Source organism: Anopheles gambiae, chromosome X (assembly GCF_943734735.2).
Source record: "Anopheles gambiae chromosome X, idAnoGambNW_F1_1, whole genome shotgun sequence".
In the NCBI taxonomy this organism is placed as follows: Eukaryota; Metazoa; Arthropoda; class Insecta; order Diptera; family Culicidae; genus Anopheles; species Anopheles gambiae.
The window spans coordinates 23,537,788-23,556,279 of NC_064600.1; the positions used below are offsets into that span (position 1 = coordinate 23,537,788).

Consider the following 18,492-nt stretch of genomic DNA (forward strand, 5'->3'; position numbering starts at 1 on the left):
TGGCGATTAGTAGTTGACTTCAGACAACTAAATAAAAAAATCCTGCCGGATAAATTTCCTCTCCCTAGAATAGATACAATATTGGACCAGTTAGGTAGAGCAAAATATTTTAGCACACTTGACTTAATGTCAGGGTTCCACCAAATTGAGCTAGAACCAGCATCAAGAAGATTCACTGCATTTTCCACACCAACAGGTCATTATCAATTTACGAGAATGCCTTTTGGTTTAAATATAAGCCCAAATAGTTTTCAACGTATGATGGCAATAGCTATGGCAGGATTATCACCTGAGCTAGCATTTGTTTACATCGACGATATAATCGTTACAGGGTGCAGCGCACAACACCATATAAGTAACTTAAGTAAGGTTTTTAACAAATTAAGAAAATGCAATCTTAAGTTAAATCCAGAAAAATGCTGCTTCTTTAAAACAGAAGTAACCTATCTAGGTCACAAAATAACAGACAAAGGTATATACCCGGATGACTCAAAATACGAAATAATAGAAAAATTTCCTGTACCCAAAAATGCAAATGATGCCAGACGCTTCGTAGCATTTTGTAATTATTACAGAAAATTTGTACAAAACTTTGCAAAAATAGCTAAACCTATTAATAACCTTATTAAAAAGGACGTAAAATTTGATTGGACCAAAGAATGTCAGGAAGCTTTTGAAAAACTTAAACAAAGTTTACTCTCACCAACAATACTACAATATCCCGATTTTACAAAACAGTTCATTATAACAACTGATGCATCGGATACAGCATGTGGCGCTGTATTGTCTCAAATAACTGACGAAAACGATTTACCAGTGGCATTTGCCAGCAAAAGTTTCACGCCAGGGGAGAAAAACAAACCAATAATAGAAAAAGAACTGACAGCGATCCATTGGGCAATCAATTACTTTAAACCATATATATATGGTCGAAAATTCATTGTAAAAACAGACCACAGACCATTAGCATACCTATTTGGGATGAAAAATCCAACATCTAAGTTAACTCGTATGAGATTAGATCTAGAAGAATTTGACTTTGACGTACAGTTCTTAGCAGGGAAAGCAAACGTAGCAGCGGACGCGTTGTCTAGAGTAGTCATTACCTCAGATGAACTTAAGGCTCAAATACCAACAAACATAATGTTAGCAACAACTAACAATATACAAAATCTTAAATCAACAATCCTCATGGTTAATACCAGAGCAATGGTTAAACAAAAAGAGGCTAAAAAAGTAACACCTCATAAACCCATCGATACCAGGTCTGATCAACCAACGATGTGGACAACGGATACACCATCCAAAACAAGGAAGCTTCTAAAAATTAGAACAAGCATTTCCGACAACAATATAACATTTGAAGTGTGCAACAGCACTTACAAGAAAGTCCTAGGGAAAGTTAACGCGAAAGCAGAAAAAAATGGAAGTCAAGCTTTAGAGCTTGCTCTTCTCAACATTTGCAAAATCGCCAATAACTACAAAAACAAAAAGCTAGCCTGGTCTCTACACGACCAAATATTTACACAGTACTCTCATCAAACCCTTAAAGAAATCGCCAACAGAGTGATTGACAAGTATGAATTCATACTGTTTACACCACCTAGGTGGGTTGAAACAGAACATGATCGGCTAAGAATAATCCATGATTATCACATGACCCCTTCGGGAGGACACGTAGGCCAATTCAGACTTTACAGGAAAATAAGAGATACTTACACGTGGAAAAACATGCGCAATGATATACAAATTTTTATCAATAAGTGTGAAGCATGCTTAGTTAATAAGGTAAACAGACACACTAAAGAACAGACAGTAATTACAACGACGCCTAACAAACCATTTAACGTTATATCTATTGACACAGTTGGACCATTGACAAAGACCAATAACAACTACAGGTACGCAATAACTATACAATGTGACTTGACAAAATATGTTGTAATAATACCTATTCACAATAAAGAAGCAAACACTATTGCAAAAGCATTAGTAGAAAATTTCATATTAACATTTGGAACTTTTATAGAGCTTAAATCAGATCAAGGCTTAGAATACAATAACGAAATCCTTAACAAAATAACAGAAATCTTACAAATTAAACAAACGTTCAGTACAGCATACCATCCTCAAACCATAGGAGCACTAGAAAGAAACCACAGGTGTTTAAATGAATATCTTAGAAGCTTTGTAAATGAGCACCATGATGACTGGGATGACTGGATTAAATTTTACGAATTTGTTTATAACACCACAGAACACACAGACACAGGTTATACGCCTTACGAATTAATTTTTGGCAGAAAAGCAAATCTACCTCAAGAAATTTACCAAAACAAAATAGAGCCAGTATATAATGTTGAACAATATTATCATGAAATGAAATTTAAATTACAGAAATCACACGAAATAGCACAGAAAAACCTTGTGAGCTCTAAAGAAAATAGGCAAAATATACTAAATAAAAATACTAACTCCTTAAAACTTGAGATAGGCGACATAGTTTACTTAACAAATGAAAATAGGAAGAAATTGGATCCCGTTTATATTGGACCATTTACAGTAACAAATATACAAGAACCAAACTGCACCATAATACACAAAACCACCAACAAATCGTCAACAGTACACAAAAACAGGTTAATTAAATCAAAAGAATAACTTCAATCATTTTATTATTTACGTTATTCTCCTAAAGGGAGGAGGTGTAGCATATCTGCTATACAGAACATATTATAATACACACTATCAGCTATAGACACATTGTAACACACTTCGGAAAGCCAAATCACACTATTGCAACACATTCATTATATTACATCAGCAAATCAATCCACACCATAGCAACATACCTAGACCATACCATCCATAGAAAAAACCATTGAGACATTTATCGAAAACAACCGAAACGCGCAACATAAGCAATTCAAGCGTTACTGCAGCAAAGTGGACAAACAGAGAACGCATAGCAACTTATTGCTAAAAGCGCAGCGTAGGCAATGATCGACGAACGCACTCGTTATTTGGCTAGAACAGTTGAAACTTTCCAGAACCTTTGTAAAAACACTGAAAGTGCAGCATAAGCATAAATTGACAGACACCTCACTCCGATAGAATGAATAAATTGCACCTCATATCAATAACCTTTAATTAGGACAAAAACACATTCCAAAACCAATATTTCGAAACCCATTGAGTATAAATAAAACCAATTCCGACCGTGGCAGGTCAGATTCGTTCGGACTGCCAAGATAGGACGTTACGCTTCCTAAAAACTTCGTGTACCAACTTATTTCAAGAGTTTAGTTATGTCCCCCTACCCAAGGTAAGGCTTCTAAACTCCAACATTTCCAGTAAGGGAAACTCCTTCCGGGTTTCCATGATCGCCTGGACGATCAAATCAGTCCGCTTCGAATAGTTTGTTCCACCTCAGCTCATGTCAGTAAAGACTGACTCCCCGCAAAAAAACGGTGCACGACGGCCCCGCGTACGTTCGATCACATTACAGTCACATTAAATTTTTTTTTTTTGAAGGAAAATGTTGAGAACCAAATCCAACAGTACGTAGCAAAAGGTTACGCCCATGCAGCCAACGAAGAGGAGCTGATAACTGTCGATCCTAAAACCTGGTATTTGCCAATTGAGGTAGTTATTAATCCCAAAAAGCCAGGTAAGGTGCGAATAATATGGGACGCATCAGCTACAGTGCAGGGAGTATCACTTAATAGCACACTTTTAAAAGGTCCAGAGGAATTAATAACCACAATACTTCCCTCTATTTACTTTAGATTCAGGCAGTTTCCGTATGCAGTTAGTGGCGATATACGCGAAATGTTCCATCAGGTGAGGATAAGGAAAGAAGATAGAAATGCCCAGCGCTTTTTGTGGAGAACCGATTCTTTGTCAAATCCCACGATTTACATTATGGATGTGGCAACTTTTGGATCTACTTGTTCGCCAGCATCTGCAAGATACGTGAAGGATTTAAACGCGGCAACGTTCAAGGATCAGTATCCAAGGGCTTACGATGCGATCATAAACGAACATTTTGTCGACGATTTTGTTGCAAGTTTTGAGTCTATCGGTGAAGCAAAAACGATCGCTAAGCAAGTCAAGGACATCCATTCTAATGCAGGATTTTGTATGAGGAACTGGATATCTAACCGACCAGAAATAGTGAAAGAGTTAGGAGAACTAGACAATACTAACGAAAAAACCATTGGTCTCCCAAATGAGGAGTACTCAGAACGTGTGCTTGGCATGTTATGGACGCCAACCAACGATTCTTTAGCTTACTCAACAGCATTTAGCGCTGAAGCAAAACATTTATTTCATACAATCAATAGACCCACTAAGAGACAGGTACTCAAATGTTTAATGAGTTTATTCGATCCTTTAGGTTTGATTAGTAACTTCACTATTCACGGCAAGATACTAATGCAAAATGCTTGGCGTAAAAGATTAGGATGGGATGAACCAATAGACGATGACCTTTACGTAGAATGGAAGAGATGGATTGAAAACCTAAAATTTCTATATACACTAAAAATTTCACGATGTTATTTTGCGGGAGTTACTAGTAAAATTTATAATACCTTGCAAATGCATATTTTGGTAGATGCAAGCGAACAGGCTTATTGTACAGCAGTTTATTTTCGTATTGTTAGACCTAACGGAAGTATAGAATGTTCCTTAGTGTCGGCAAAGTCTAAGGTAGCACCATTGAAAACTATATCCATTCCTAGATTAGAATTATGTGGAGCTGTGCTTGGTACAAGGTTAGCTGCTTTCATACAAGCACAGCATAACATACACATTTCCAAAAGATACTTCTGGTGTGATTCAAAAACCGTTTTAGGTTGGATCATAGGTGATCCCAAAAGGTACGAGTCATTTGTAGCTTGCCGCATAGGTGAGATTCTTAGCGCTACAAATGTAAGAGAATGGAATTATGTCCCATCAAAACTAAATGTAGCCGACGATGGTACCAAGTGGAGTAGACAGTCTGCATTAGATTATAACAATAGATGGTTCCAGGGACCAACGTTCCTATTTGAGACAGAAGACAAATGGCCTCAACAAGAAAACATACAAGAAATCACAGAGGGATTAAAAGCCAAGTACTGTTTGAACGTACATACATCACCAGAGACAGAACTTAATATCGAATTTGAAAATTTTGACGATTTTAAATGTCTGCTTCTGGCAACAGCACAAATGGTAAAATCGTCTAAGAACTCCTCAGGTGGAACTATTGAAGAGTCAATGGACTTTAGTAAGGAAGAACTTATTGAAGCAGAAAATTATATATGGAAATTAGTTCAACACGAAACTTTTCCAACCGAAATCGATAGCATAAGAAAACATAAAGGAATCGTAGGTAATCTGCGAGACTTAAGCCCATTTCTAGACGAGATAGGAGTTTTGAGATCAGAAGATAGAATCGCCCTAGCTAAATGCATTCCATACGATATGAAATATCCAATTATATTACCAAGAAATCATAGAGCTACTAAGCCTCTTATCAAACATTATCACGAAGATATGCACCATGCTAACGGAGAAACGGTAGTAAATGAAATTCGCCAAAAATACAGTATCCCACGATTAAGGGCGACATTACGCAGCATTACGAAAGATTGTCAATTTTGTAAAATCCGCAAGGCAACCCCATGTATACCACGGATGGCCCCATTACCACCTGCTCGTTTGGCAGTGGGATTTCGTCCTTTTACCCATGTAGGGCTCGATTATTTTGGTCCTATGACTGTGAAGGTCGGTAGAAGTGCAATCAAACGTTGGGTGGCCTTATTCACATGCCTAACCATACGCGCAGTGCATTTGGAAGTTGCTCACAACTTGACAACCGAGAGTTGCATAGCATGTGTGCGACGATTTATATGTCGTCGTGGAGCACCTTCCGTGATATACAGCGACAACGGAACCAATTTTAAGGGTGCAAAGGCCATACTAGAACAGCAACTTGCTCCGATAAATAGGGAATTGAGCATTAGCTTCACAAACACCGATACACAGTGGAATTGCATACCCCCTGCTACACCGCACATGGGTGGCGCATGGGAGAGGATGGTGCGATCGGTAAAGGAAGCTATGCGTAGTATTGCTTGCGCAGAAATGAAAAATTTGAACGATGAAGGCTTGCTTACCCTAGTAGGAGAGGCTGAAAAAATAGTAAATTCTAGACCCCTTACCTATCTACCATTGGATTCAGAAGAAAGTGAAGCATTGACCCCAAACCATTTTTTACTTGGTAGTTCAAGTGGTTCTAAACCACTACTAGATCACGACTGTACCTACCCTGTCAGGATTAAAGGAAGCTGGGAGCTAATTCAAACACAAACAAATCAATTTTGGCGTCGATGGGTTATTGCATATTTGCCTGTAATAACACGCAGGACTAAATGGTTTAACGAAACAAAACCCATTGAATTAGGAAACATAGTACTTATCGTTGATGAGAAGAGAAGAAATAAATGGCTTCGCGGGAAAGTCATTGAAATTCGGAAGGGTTGGGATGGAAGAATTCGTCAAGCTGTGGTGGAAACGTCTGAAGGAAAATTTTTGTGAGCAGTGTCGAAACTGGCCAAACTTGATATAGAAACGAATAATTTTGGTACCCCGACCATTGATGGAGAAAATCGCGAATTGAAATAATTGTATTCAAATTGTTAGAAATACAGGAGTGGTGTATGCCTTCGTTCGACGCAAGGATTTGGTGAACAAAGAGCCTAGGTAGAATAGTCCACACTTAGTTCACGGGAGGAGGAATGTTAGGATAGCTCGAACGAACTCGGCCTGCGATTGTAAACGCGTGAAGTAGCAGGTCGTTAGCGGAAGAGAGGAACAGGAAGCACGATTATCCGGGCGGATTTGATCGGTCTCTTGATCGGTGAACGCCATACAAGTCGGACGTGTTTTTAAACCTAGCGCTAAAATAAAATAAAGTTAAAGGTTCTAAAAAAGTCCTAAAGTCGTTTACCGGGAGCCGCAACAGCGTGCCACCATCAAACTGTCGACAAGGGTGTCGAAGCAGGTTGGTTCATCCAGTTCGAGCGATTCAGCAAGTGGAGAAGGCTTTTACGAGCCGTAGCACATGCTATCCGCTTCATTTCTAACGTCCAGAACAGCATCCGTGGAACAACGAAACAACTGGGACCCCTGACGCAACCGGAACTGGCCGAAGCAGAACTGATTGTGTTCAGATCGATCCAGCAGGAGAGCTACCCCGAAGAGATCCGATGCCTGCGACAACCCAACTGGACAAAAGTAGAAAGCTTGGAGCAAAATAATCGTTTGTCTCGCTCTATCCTCTATACCGCGCTTGCTTGCACTCATGCATGCACGTCTGTAGGTAGCTCATGGGTGCTCAAGTATACACTCTCTATAGAATACCCGCAATCGAACCCATGGAGTGTGCATGTGTGTGTTCATATTCGATGGATTTTATTTGGCTTCATTCCACCCGCACACCAATTCACTCTTCATGATTGAACGTCCGCATGGGAACCCATGTAATTTGCATGTGTGTGTTCATATTCGGTGGATTTTATTTTGCATCACTCCTCGCACACCAGCACACCAAACCGTGCAGCGAAATCTTGCATACGTATATTATCAATGTCGCATGGTGGAGAGGATAAGTGTACGCATTTCCAATATGCCCGTCTTGAGTTCAATTCTTGATGTGGTTTTATTTTTTTTCTTATATGTAAAAATTTTATTTTGCTTTAAATTTAAAGAGATGGTATATTTGCTCTATAATGAGTATAACAACATTACACAAAAAACAAATATAACTATTTGGTGTTAGAATTTTGGAAGCTCTGAATGCATTATTTAGAAAATGGTAAAATTTTCATAACATTAAAATAAGATATTCTTTAAATATGAAATATATATTATTGTATTGTAAAGGCAATAAGTTAGGCATGAGAATAGAGTTATATCTAATACAATAGTATATGAAAATATCTAAGCAGACAATCTGTTTTTATGTTGTAGAATAAACCAATATCTGTTACGCCATATGTCAAAAAACTTAATAAAACTTAATAATGATATAATTATTGTAACTATTGTTAATATTATTATTATTATAATTATTATTAATTTTTATGATTCATTAATCAAGTGTAGACTGGCTATATTGTACTGCAATATATTTCGTGATGTATTGAGCTCTACTCAAAATTCATTGTTTTTAAGATAAGGGGAAATTTCATCTCTAAGTGCATTTTTTCACACAGCACAAAATTTGCCCATTTTAACAAATCATAGCAAAGCGCAATTATTACGCACAAGTAACTAGCGTAAACGTATGTGTACACGACAGAAAGTAACGTAGGCACGTAGGACATGAAAGCGGAAGAAAGAAGAAAGAACGGATGAAGATATTAGGCTGTGTACGCATCGTGGATGCTTTGCTGTTAGATTTTAGCGCAGAGCATAGTGCGGTACTGCTCTTGCATTAGGGATTTTTTGTATCTATCCTTTGGTATAGACTTCTAAGCTATAGCAAAAAATGATATGATCCAGAAGAGAGAGCGCAGTCGCAAACAATATGTGTGTGTGAAAGCGAATTGTGAAGCAAAATAAAATCGGATATTAACGAAACAGGTACATTTTCAATATGTGAAATAATACGCATAGACAGCGTGATCATTGTCAGAACGGGTAAAATACTATAGACAGCACATTATATTTTGTGCCAGCATAGAAACACCAAATCTGTACACCGGCATACAAAACCGTGTAATAAGGGTTAATATTTTTTATTCTAATTCAGTTCTACCTTAAACGGCGTAAAGTGCTATCGTGTCAGTTGTTTCGTGAACAGTGCTTCTTATAAAAAATATACAAAGTCACTGTAAGTGTAGACCGAAACAGGAACAACATGGCGAACCGTAATCGTTCTCGTAAAAGTGGTGCTTTCTATCGCAAGGCGGCAAATCATATGAAAATGAAAGTGAACAAAAAGGATAAAATGGAGGCTGGATCGAGTCGTCAAAGTAAGTTAAAGAAACCGTAAAAAAACGTAATGAAAACTAGCATAAGTTATGTTTTATTAAAAACCCTTTTTCCATTAATTTTCAGAACAACATGACGTACCTGCCAACTCATGCACTACTGCAGAACCTCATGAAGAAGAAATGCAGCAAGTGCATTTCCCAGCAAAGCAACATGACGTACCTGCCTCATGCACTACTACAAAACCTGATGAAGAAGAAATGCAGCAAGTGGTAACAGAGGAGTTACCGGAACTGTCTGACTTTACCAACGCAGACGAAAGTTTCTCTGACACCAGCGCACAGTGGGCAACGGCCATACAAACGCCGGGATGAAAATCAATTCCTCGTGCTATTGCAGTTTTTCTTCATTCAATACCATTGCTCTTACTATACAGGGCAGTCCTATACTGAAATCGTCAAGACAGCAAAAAAACCTTAATAATTATCGCTCACAACATTTCATTATTGTGTAGTACTTAACAGCATCAACAATTATTGTTAAGAATTTAAACAAATGCGGAGTAAGTTCCTTACTAAAAACGATTTTTTAAGTATTACGCGCTAAAACAGCCGAGTGTTTCATGGTTAGTTTTGAAAAGAGATGGTTCCTATCTTACGACCTTTTTTAAACTGTTTTTCTCTGTTCAGCTTTGTTTCTTATGCCTGTTTGTTTCAAATGTTCGTTTATGACAGGTAGTTCGATACTTGCGGTGTATGGCTCATACAACAAGACGTCAAAATCGCTCGTGCTATTTTCAAGAAAAAGTTCAATAATTTTCGGGGTCGCGGATGGTCGCAGCTAACTTCAACGTCAATACGTAGGAAAAATGTTGATCTTTCCTATGATATACGACTCACGAGTGAAATCGAGTCGAATCATAAAAAATTTTGCTCTCCAAAATGAAAATATCCAAAAATTCGGCAGTGATGTTTGATTTTCAATCATTTATGAACTTTAAAAACAAGTTTTTGCCAAATATTCTGACATAATATCAAAATATGACAAAAAAACCTTTCCAACGACACATTAATTATCAAAATCTAACCATCATATACTAAAATATGATGGTTTATGTTCGGTCGAAAAATTGCTCAAATTTGGGACAAAAAACACAAAGTTTACACTTTGATGGCCTATATCTCAGTAAGTTTAAGATAAAAACGTGAAATATTTTGGTTTCAACTAAGTTTAAGTATCTATTTTAAGAAAATGATTATGGTGTTAACCTGCGATGAAGTTGGTTTTTCGATTTTTATACAGGCGTTTGCCCAATGTGCAGCGATGTGGAAGACGACAGTGTTCGCAACATAGATACTATGTCAATCGAAGATGGCCTTCGATTTTGGGCGTTGTCGAGCAATGCACCGCATAGTTCCGTCAATATGGTTTTAAAATTGTTTAAAAAAGCAAACGTTAAAGTTCCGTCAACTGCAAAAACTTTGTTGAGGACGAAACGTAATCCATCGTCGGAAATAAAAGAGATTGGCGGTGGACAGTATTGGTATCGCGGAATCACAAAATGCTTGCTTAATTATTTTCGGTAAGTCCTATTTCATTTTATATAATTCCCTTTTCGCAATGCATACCAACATTTTGGTTTGTCTTTATTATTTTTACAGAACTAAAAAGCCTTCTTCGACAACTTTTTCATTGACTGTTTCAGTAGATGGTTTACCATTGCACAACAGTAGTAGCATGCAATTTTGGCCCATATTATTTAAAATCAACGAACTACCCAAAGCACCGGTTATGACAGCCGCTATCTTCTGTGGTCTTAAAAAGCCGGATAGCATCGATGAGTATCTCGGGCCGTTGGTAAAAGAATTAAACCTTTTGCATTCTAACGGAATCAAAATCAACGAAGAACTTATCACCATTACGCTAAGTGCTATCGTTGCTGACACTCCAGCCAGGGCTTTTATAAAAGGTAATCAAGAAACATAATTTTATGCATATAAACGACCAGCAAAATTATTTATATTTTATTTTACTTTTAATTATTCTCAGGCGTTAAAGGACATACTGGATACGCATCTTGTATGAAATGCACTAACAATGGAGTATTCAACAAGGAGTCTAAAACAACGGTTTTTTGTGGGATCAACGCACCTTAAAAAACTGATGAAGGCTTCAGAGCCGATAATTACCCTGGGCACCGAATCATACCGACTCCCCTTTTGCAACTGGCACAATTCGACATGATACGTGATATCATTGTGGCAGATCGGTTGCATCTCATCGACCTCGGGATCATGAAGCGTTTACTTTTGGGATGGCGAGACGGCAAGTTGGGCATAAAAGCTTGGAACAAACAACAAATTGAGTTGATAGATAAAGCATTGGACAAGATTCGGCAACCATCAGAAGTGCATCGAAAGCAGCGTCCTATAAAGTACATCAAGTACTGGAAAGCATCTGAGTGTGCATTTTTTCTCCACTATCCGGCGATCGCAGTACTGAAAGATCATCTACCACAAAATGTATACAAACATTTCTTGCTGCTGTTTTGTGCTATAACAATTCTATCTACAAGAGTCTACAAGCAAAAATGGCCTCTCGCTGGACAACTGCTGGATAAATTCGTAGCGGATTTCCCCACAGTCTATAACGAGCGATATATGACGAGCAACATCCACAATTTGCAGCACGTATTTGAAGACGTTGATCGTTTTGGACCCTTGTCAGAAATTTCTACTTATCCATTCGAAAACATGCTTCAATACCTGAAAAATTTACTTCGTAGTGGATGGAAGAATCTTGAGCAGGCCATCAACAGACTTTCAGAGTTGGATGAATTCGAAATGCCAATGGAAAGAAGCAATGTAAAATATCCTACAATCTGCACCAAAGGAAAAATAACGACTGTTCATGTCCGAGAAAATTTCAATTTGCAGAACAATGATAAAAATTGTTGGTTTCTAACGAAGGACTGCTGCATAATAAAATTTAAATCAACAAATACGGAAACGGTTAACGGTGGTAGACTGTCCATAAGTGGCCAAAAGCTCGCAGTAAAAGGATTAGCATTTAGCGAGCCATTTGATTCTAGCGAGTTATTTATATTTAAGGGGAACACTGAAAGCCTTGAAAATTATCGTTTAGAATTAAATACTGATTTTATTAAATGTAAGTTAGTATGTATTAAAGGAATAACCCCGAATGATACTATGTTTATTCCGCTAGTACATACATTGATATAGAATAAATATAAAACAATAAATATGAATGTAAACAAGAAAACAATATTACCTATTCTACTTGTATTAGTTCATTACATCACAAATTCTGAGAAACATGTTTCGCATTGAAAAGCTTTATCTAATTTAACGAATAACAATACTTATTTTACATTCATCGCATCATCAGTTCATATTGAATGCATTAGTTCGTTTAACATATCAGTTAACTTAGTATTAGGTAACGTAGTAACATACACATAATTGTACCAATTATGCCACAGCCAAGAAATTGTAAACTGTTACGAATCGGCATACTCCCTACTAAATAGATTTCAATTCAATAGCTTTTGCTTGATTTTCTGATTGGGTTATAAAGATTAATCATCGTTATTAACATTAACTTTTTTAAATGATGTTGTAGTTTTGAGATCGGAGACATGGATTCGTTTTAAGGAATTTTTAAATTTTTGCTGAAGAAATTCTTTGACAAATGCTGTGGAAGGCATAATATTTTCATTTGTCCCTATTATTTGAAACAGGTTTATAACGTTTTTATAAATGTTAAATGGTTTTTTGGGATTTTTTTTATCATAACTACCCATCCAACAAAATTTAGAGAAAAATGTTTTGCCAAACAGCAAGTCTATTAAAGAATGCAGACGATTCAGCACATCTGATCGATCTACTTGTTTTTGTAAATAACGAACGACTTTTGCTTTGTACTCTGCATCTGTACCTAACTGTCTGTCAAAATTTTGCAACTCTTCATCGTTTTGCATTGGAGCGAATTCAAAATTAGTTTTGGGAAGAAGACCTTCTCTTGGACGACTCACAGTAACGAACTCCTGGAACGCTTCTCGTTGATAGGCCGAATTTTTTAAAACAATTTCTAACTTTTGCTCTAGAACATTTTTATTCTAATTACTTTAATTCCTCTTCTAATTTGTTATTCAATGCTTCGCTCACAGCTAGCTGTTGTTTCAGTTTATGAACTTCTCCGTACTACATTTGCAACATTTATGCTGATCTGAAGGAAAAAAAATGTCTTGAGTTGTACTTTATGTATTACCAAATATTATGTTTTAAATATATGGTACAAAAAAGATCTTTACCATCGTTTGAAATATGTCTCAAATCATGTGGTGTATAAACATCATTACATGCAACAAGTTTTGTAGAAGCTGAAAATGAAATAAAATACAATTAGCGAAGGTTGCCAGAGTTCTACGTTTTGCTACCTACTGCTAGCTGGTCGATTTTCACTTGGTAAAATAATCGGTGTGATGCGTAAGTTCGGCACTGTAAAATAGAACAGTTATTTTCTGTTTCACTATATGCATTACACAGTTACTTACCGTTGGGCAAACGAACCAAAGGTAATCTGGGAGCAAAACAATCCTGAGCATTATATGTTTGCTCATTATTTGGAATATCCACGAAAACGTTTTCGGACATTGCGCACTGAAATAACAGAAAATATTAATTCTCTTCATAAAACGCAAACCTTTACACACAATATTAGTATTGTTTTTTCTAGCATTGTTGCACCAGCCTCAAATGTGTTCCTGCCTACTTAGCAAATTATTAGAATTTGCTTATGATAAAGAACACTCTTTACAAAAAATAAATATAAATAAAATAATCTGCACTATTTTCTTCGCCCACATCACCTGTTACACATGTCATAATACGAATCAAACATGGTCCACACAATTCCTTTCAATAGTTAGTCCATAATACAGGGGGACGGTTCACTCTAGATTTAATCCCACGCCGGGCATGTGTTCAATCGTGAGATTTGACGATTATAGCACGGGACCATAGCTATCAAATTACACTTGCCTACTGTCATGTTTCATTTAATTAAAATATACACTCACCACACGTTACAGCTTGTGAACAAATGCTTTGGTTTTAATTTTTTCAAATCGAAGTCGAATAACAAAAACAGCTGCTACTAGATTAAAACTCGATTTGAAACACACATATTCATTGCCTCCTTCGTAGTGAAGTTGGTTCGCCGGTGCAACATTTCTCACTTGGCTTTGCAAAATAACCCAAAATCTTTACTTACCTCTTTACAGAAAAAGTTTCACGCTGCCTGGTCAACAACTGTTCCCGCGGGAATGAATCATCCGTCACCACTAAATATCAATACACACAATTTCACACTACCACACACACTACACTTGGCTTGGCAAAATACACAACCCACCCTCTCCCCCCCCCCCCCCCGCCATACAACACACTGTCTCCAAGAATTCCTCCAATACCAAATTGCAAGCAATATCGAACACACAAACAAAACCACCAAAACACACCGTGTGCTCTTGTCAACAAAAACCCCCAACACAAACGAACAAGCGCGCGGACGGGAAGGAGATTTTTTTACACTGCACACTTTTTCGGCTTTATTCCCCCCCCCCCCCCCTCAATACTTACGAACAGAATGGTTGTCCCATCCAGTGTTGCGAACGGTGACGTTCATCGACATAAAATTGTAAACATTCATTCGATTTGAAGCTTCCCATTCCCATCTCTCTCTGTCATTTGACATTCCCGTCAAAAAATGTCATTTGACATGAAGACATTTTCAAGATACATTCATTTGACATTCGCCAACCTGTATGAATCGTGAACTGTGTCGTATTGCAAACGTCCGTATTCATGTCAAACTACAACAGAGCGTGCGGTGCAAAGGCTTTCATTTCACTAGTTTTTGCTATTTCACTAGATTTCAGCGACGATACACTTCATAATCCTCCGATCGTATCGATTTGTGTTGTTCAAAAAATGTCAAATGACATTCAGACTACATTGTTTACATTTCATGTCATTGCATCAGCCCTGACGGTAGCGACACGAATGAATTTCGTTTAATGACAGTCGTGTCGTGGAAGCATTGAATGTCATCAGCCAAAAATTATTTTGACCGGCTGTTTACGGTGACTGTCATGAAAAATGTCAACAGTTAACAACACTGGTCCCATCTGATGTTCGTATGCACTGAACATATACATTCCTGGCGCTGCGCGCTTCCACGTACTATACATGTATAGTTAAAGAAGCAAGCGCTCACCCGCTTGCTGAGTGAATTTGCTACATTCTTCTGATTTTAAGCAACAAAAGTAGAAGGGGAAGTAGAAGGCTACTTCATTTCTACTTTCCTTGCTACTTTCAAGCGTGTTGACTCGCTTGGGAAGACGAAAGAAAACACCCGTGGCAGACAGGCATCAAGAAAGAGAGTCCATTGTTTAACACTAGAACCGCCGATGGGACTTTTTTGTCCCATCGCACTCGAAAAAGGTGTGTTATTCCGCTTGCCGTCGTGACAAACCATTGAAATTTTCTGACTTTTATTTATTTTGAACGATCTTTCGAATGCGCTAATAAAAATAATTGTATTCCATATGGTTCTTTAAAAAAATCATTTTTATCCTAGAACCGCCATATGAGACATTTTTGGCCCATAAGCAAATTTAATTGTGATTGCTGGCATCCCTGCTGTCAACGAGTGAGGGGTGTGCTTCTGCAAGTCTGGCAGCACTGGCGTGTACGCATTTTGTGACAAGGCATGTCAATACGAATAGAACAATAAAAGTGCGCGAAAGTATTTAACTACATACGTGCTTTTACTCTTGCTTACTACGTGCTTATGTTTTCGCTATATTCAATCGGGTAGTCCATAAAAGCATTCTACCGTACACTCTAGCGCAATTTTATTAGTAGCACTGGTTCGTCGTCTTATAAAGATTTATTATACCTAATTATGGAGTTTATTAATTATTTTACCACATGAAACCCTTAGGAAATAATAAACATGTCTAAATATGTACACATAACGAATGGGACAAAATTGTCCCACCCAAGCGAGTCAACACGCTCGAAAGTAGCAAGGAAAGTAGAAATGAAGTAGCCTCCTACTTCCCTTCTACTTTTGTTGCTTAAAATCAGAAGAATGTAGAAACATGTGGGTTCCAGGAAAGAGCAAAAAATGAGTTCTTGAGTGTACACACGCACACGCGACGACTCACGCTTACGTTCTTGTTCTACGCCCCTCCCCCTTCTCACTAACCCACAGATCTATTTTTAGATCATCACACTTCCATCGACGGCGGTCGATGTGACGATGTGTGTCGTCGCGTGTGTGTTGTCGATTTGGTCAGAAAAACTTTTTCTTCACACACCAAATCTCTGACATGGAACGTCGGCGTACCGATTGAACCATCGCGACTTTGATCAGTGCGCGCGGTTAAAACGACCTTTTGTATTGTGTTGTACGTAGCGTGCGCGCCAAAATTTTAAGAGTGCGCGGAGAGTGAATGTGTTTTTTTGGGGGTGGGGGATTGAGATACAGAGACAAATTTCGCTGCACATTAACACATACATTCTCACTGCACGGGTTGAACTGCGAATGCTCAGTTCTGAGAGAATATACTCGAGCGCTCGCGCATGAGTGCAAGCAAGCGCGGTATAGAGGATAGAGGGAGATAAACGATTATTTTGCTCCAAGCTTTCTACTTTTGTCCCGTTGGGCATATGGCGGTTTTAGTAAGGCTGAAAAGTCCGTCGGTTCTAGTGTTAAGCTATCACCCGTCCTTGACGATAGCGGTGTAATACTGATGGGTGGTAGATTGACTGAGTGCAGCGCAGGAGATGCGCCGTCCCATAATCCTTCCCCCCAGCCATCGTGGTACCACATTACTAATAACAGACGCTCACGAACGTTTCAGGCACTGTAATCATATGACGGTGATTAGTGAACTTCGGCAAAGATACTGGATCCCTTGCCTGTTGAGGACGTACCGGCAACTGCGCAAAGCATGTCCTACCTGCCGAAATTGCGAAGCAACACCCAACCCGCCGATGATGAGCCACCTACCCGACCCCAGACTGGCCTTGGGACAGCGACCGTTCATATATGCTGGGGTGGATTACTTTGGGCCTCTCCTTGTCGCGGTAGGACGACGCGTCGAAAAAAGATGGGGTGTCATCTTCACGTGCCTCACCGTTCAAGCGGTGCTCCTAGAGATAGCGCACACCCTTAGTACCGGATCGTGTATCGCTGCCGTGCGCCGATTCATCGCCCGGCGCGGCGTTCCCCGCGAGATCATCAGCGATTGCGGGACGAACTTCGTGGGAACAGCACGAGAGCTACGGGACGCGATTGCCGGTGTGGACCACGAGGCGTTCATCACAGAGTTCTGCAGTCCGGAACTGAAGTGGACGTTCAATCCCCTGGGAGCACCACACTTCGGAGGCTGCTGGGAGCGTTTGGTGCGATCGGTGAAGAAGGTGCTTGGACATCTTAACCTTCCCCCCGGCCGACTGACGAGGTGGCATGTTGTTAAGTCGCACGAGTTGACGACTGTACCACCAGACTGGCAGGATAAAAGGGACACGTGGAACAAAAACGTCAGGAGATAAGGCAATGTTTACAGTGCAGGAGTGAGATAGCCTCACTGCGGGAGGGAATGTTGGAGAACGTAAACATTACAGAACGTAAACATTGGGGTGACGGGACAACTCATGATAACGAGTAGTGGTTACACGCGCGAGTCGGAAAGTTGAAAAGCGTAGGCGGCGCAATTCGCTATAAAAAGGGCTGGGCTGGCGCCGTAGGGCCTTTTTCAACGGAAAATTTCTGTAGCGTGAACAACCACTAGAAGTGAGTAATATTTTGGCGTGGGCTTATAAAACGCAAAGTACCACTAATAATATTAACACTTTTCACACACGACCTAAACAAGACTCACAACACAATCCAAACGCTATATTTACTGTGTGTCTTTTAGTCGATGCAGGAGCCCAGTCACTGGTACCTACTTCATGGACGGCACGCAGTTATTCGACAAAATCATGCCAAAGACCTGGGCGTTCTGCTTGACTCTAGTTTGAACTTTAAACAGCATATCGATGACGTTGTAACCAGAGGAAATCAATTACTTGGCGTGGTTATCCGGACAACTAATGAATTCCGCAATCCCATGAGCATCAAAACTGTCTACAACTGTATCGTTCGTTCGGTTCTGGAATATTCGTGCGTAGTCTGGAGCCCAACAACTGCTTCTTCAATTGCTCGACTTGAGTTGATTCAACGTAAGCTCACGCAATATGCCCTATGCATACTTCCCTGGCAGGATCGTAATAATCTTCCTCCGTATGCTGCGCGGTGGCGTCTTCTAGGCCTTGATCCTCTTTCGGTTAGAAGACGCAATGCACAGTGCTCTTTCATCGCTGGTTTTCTAAATGGCTCTATGGACTCATCGCCTTTGTTGCATCG

The 18,492-nt window shown here is 39.0% G+C and overlaps 2 protein-coding genes and 1 long non-coding RNA gene across 4 annotated transcripts; 2 read left to right on the top strand and 1 right to left on the bottom strand.

The window, feature by feature from the left end:
- Positions 1-8,835: 8,835 nt before the first annotated feature.
- Positions 8,836-10,310, top strand: LOC133392262 (uncharacterized). The gene is made up of 2 exons (XM_061652353.1): positions 8,836-9,029; positions 9,115-10,310. Exons 1-2 carry the CDS (start codon positions 8,915-8,917, stop codon positions 9,360-9,362), a joined length of 363 nt encoding a protein of 120 aa, XP_061508337.1. The 5' UTR covers positions 8,836-8,914; the 3' UTR covers positions 9,363-10,310.
- LOC133392261 (uncharacterized) lies at positions 10,310-12,571 on the top strand. Of its 2 annotated transcripts, none has more exons than XM_061652337.1 (3): positions 10,310-10,570; positions 10,650-10,957; positions 11,038-12,571. In XM_061652337.1, exon 3 carries the CDS (start codon positions 11,229-11,231, stop codon positions 12,228-12,230), a length of 1,002 nt encoding a protein of 333 aa, XP_061508321.1. In that variant the 5' UTR covers positions 10,310-10,570; positions 10,650-10,957; positions 11,038-11,228; the 3' UTR covers positions 12,231-12,571. The 2 variants fall into 2 exon arrangements, with proteins under 2 accessions (XP_061508321.1, XP_061508329.1); XM_061652345.1 differs by having other exon boundaries at positions 10,697-10,957.
- A 141-nt stretch (positions 12,572-12,712) lies between these two features.
- On the bottom strand, positions 12,713-14,592 carry LOC133392263 (uncharacterized). The gene is made up of 5 exons (XR_009765578.1): positions 14,284-14,592; positions 13,565-13,670; positions 13,452-13,508; positions 13,322-13,390; positions 12,713-13,236 (listed from the first exon to the last, which is right to left on the bottom strand). It is a non-coding gene; the product is annotated as an uncharacterized LOC133392263 (long non-coding RNA).
- Between the last annotated feature and the right edge of the window lie 3,900 nt (positions 14,593-18,492).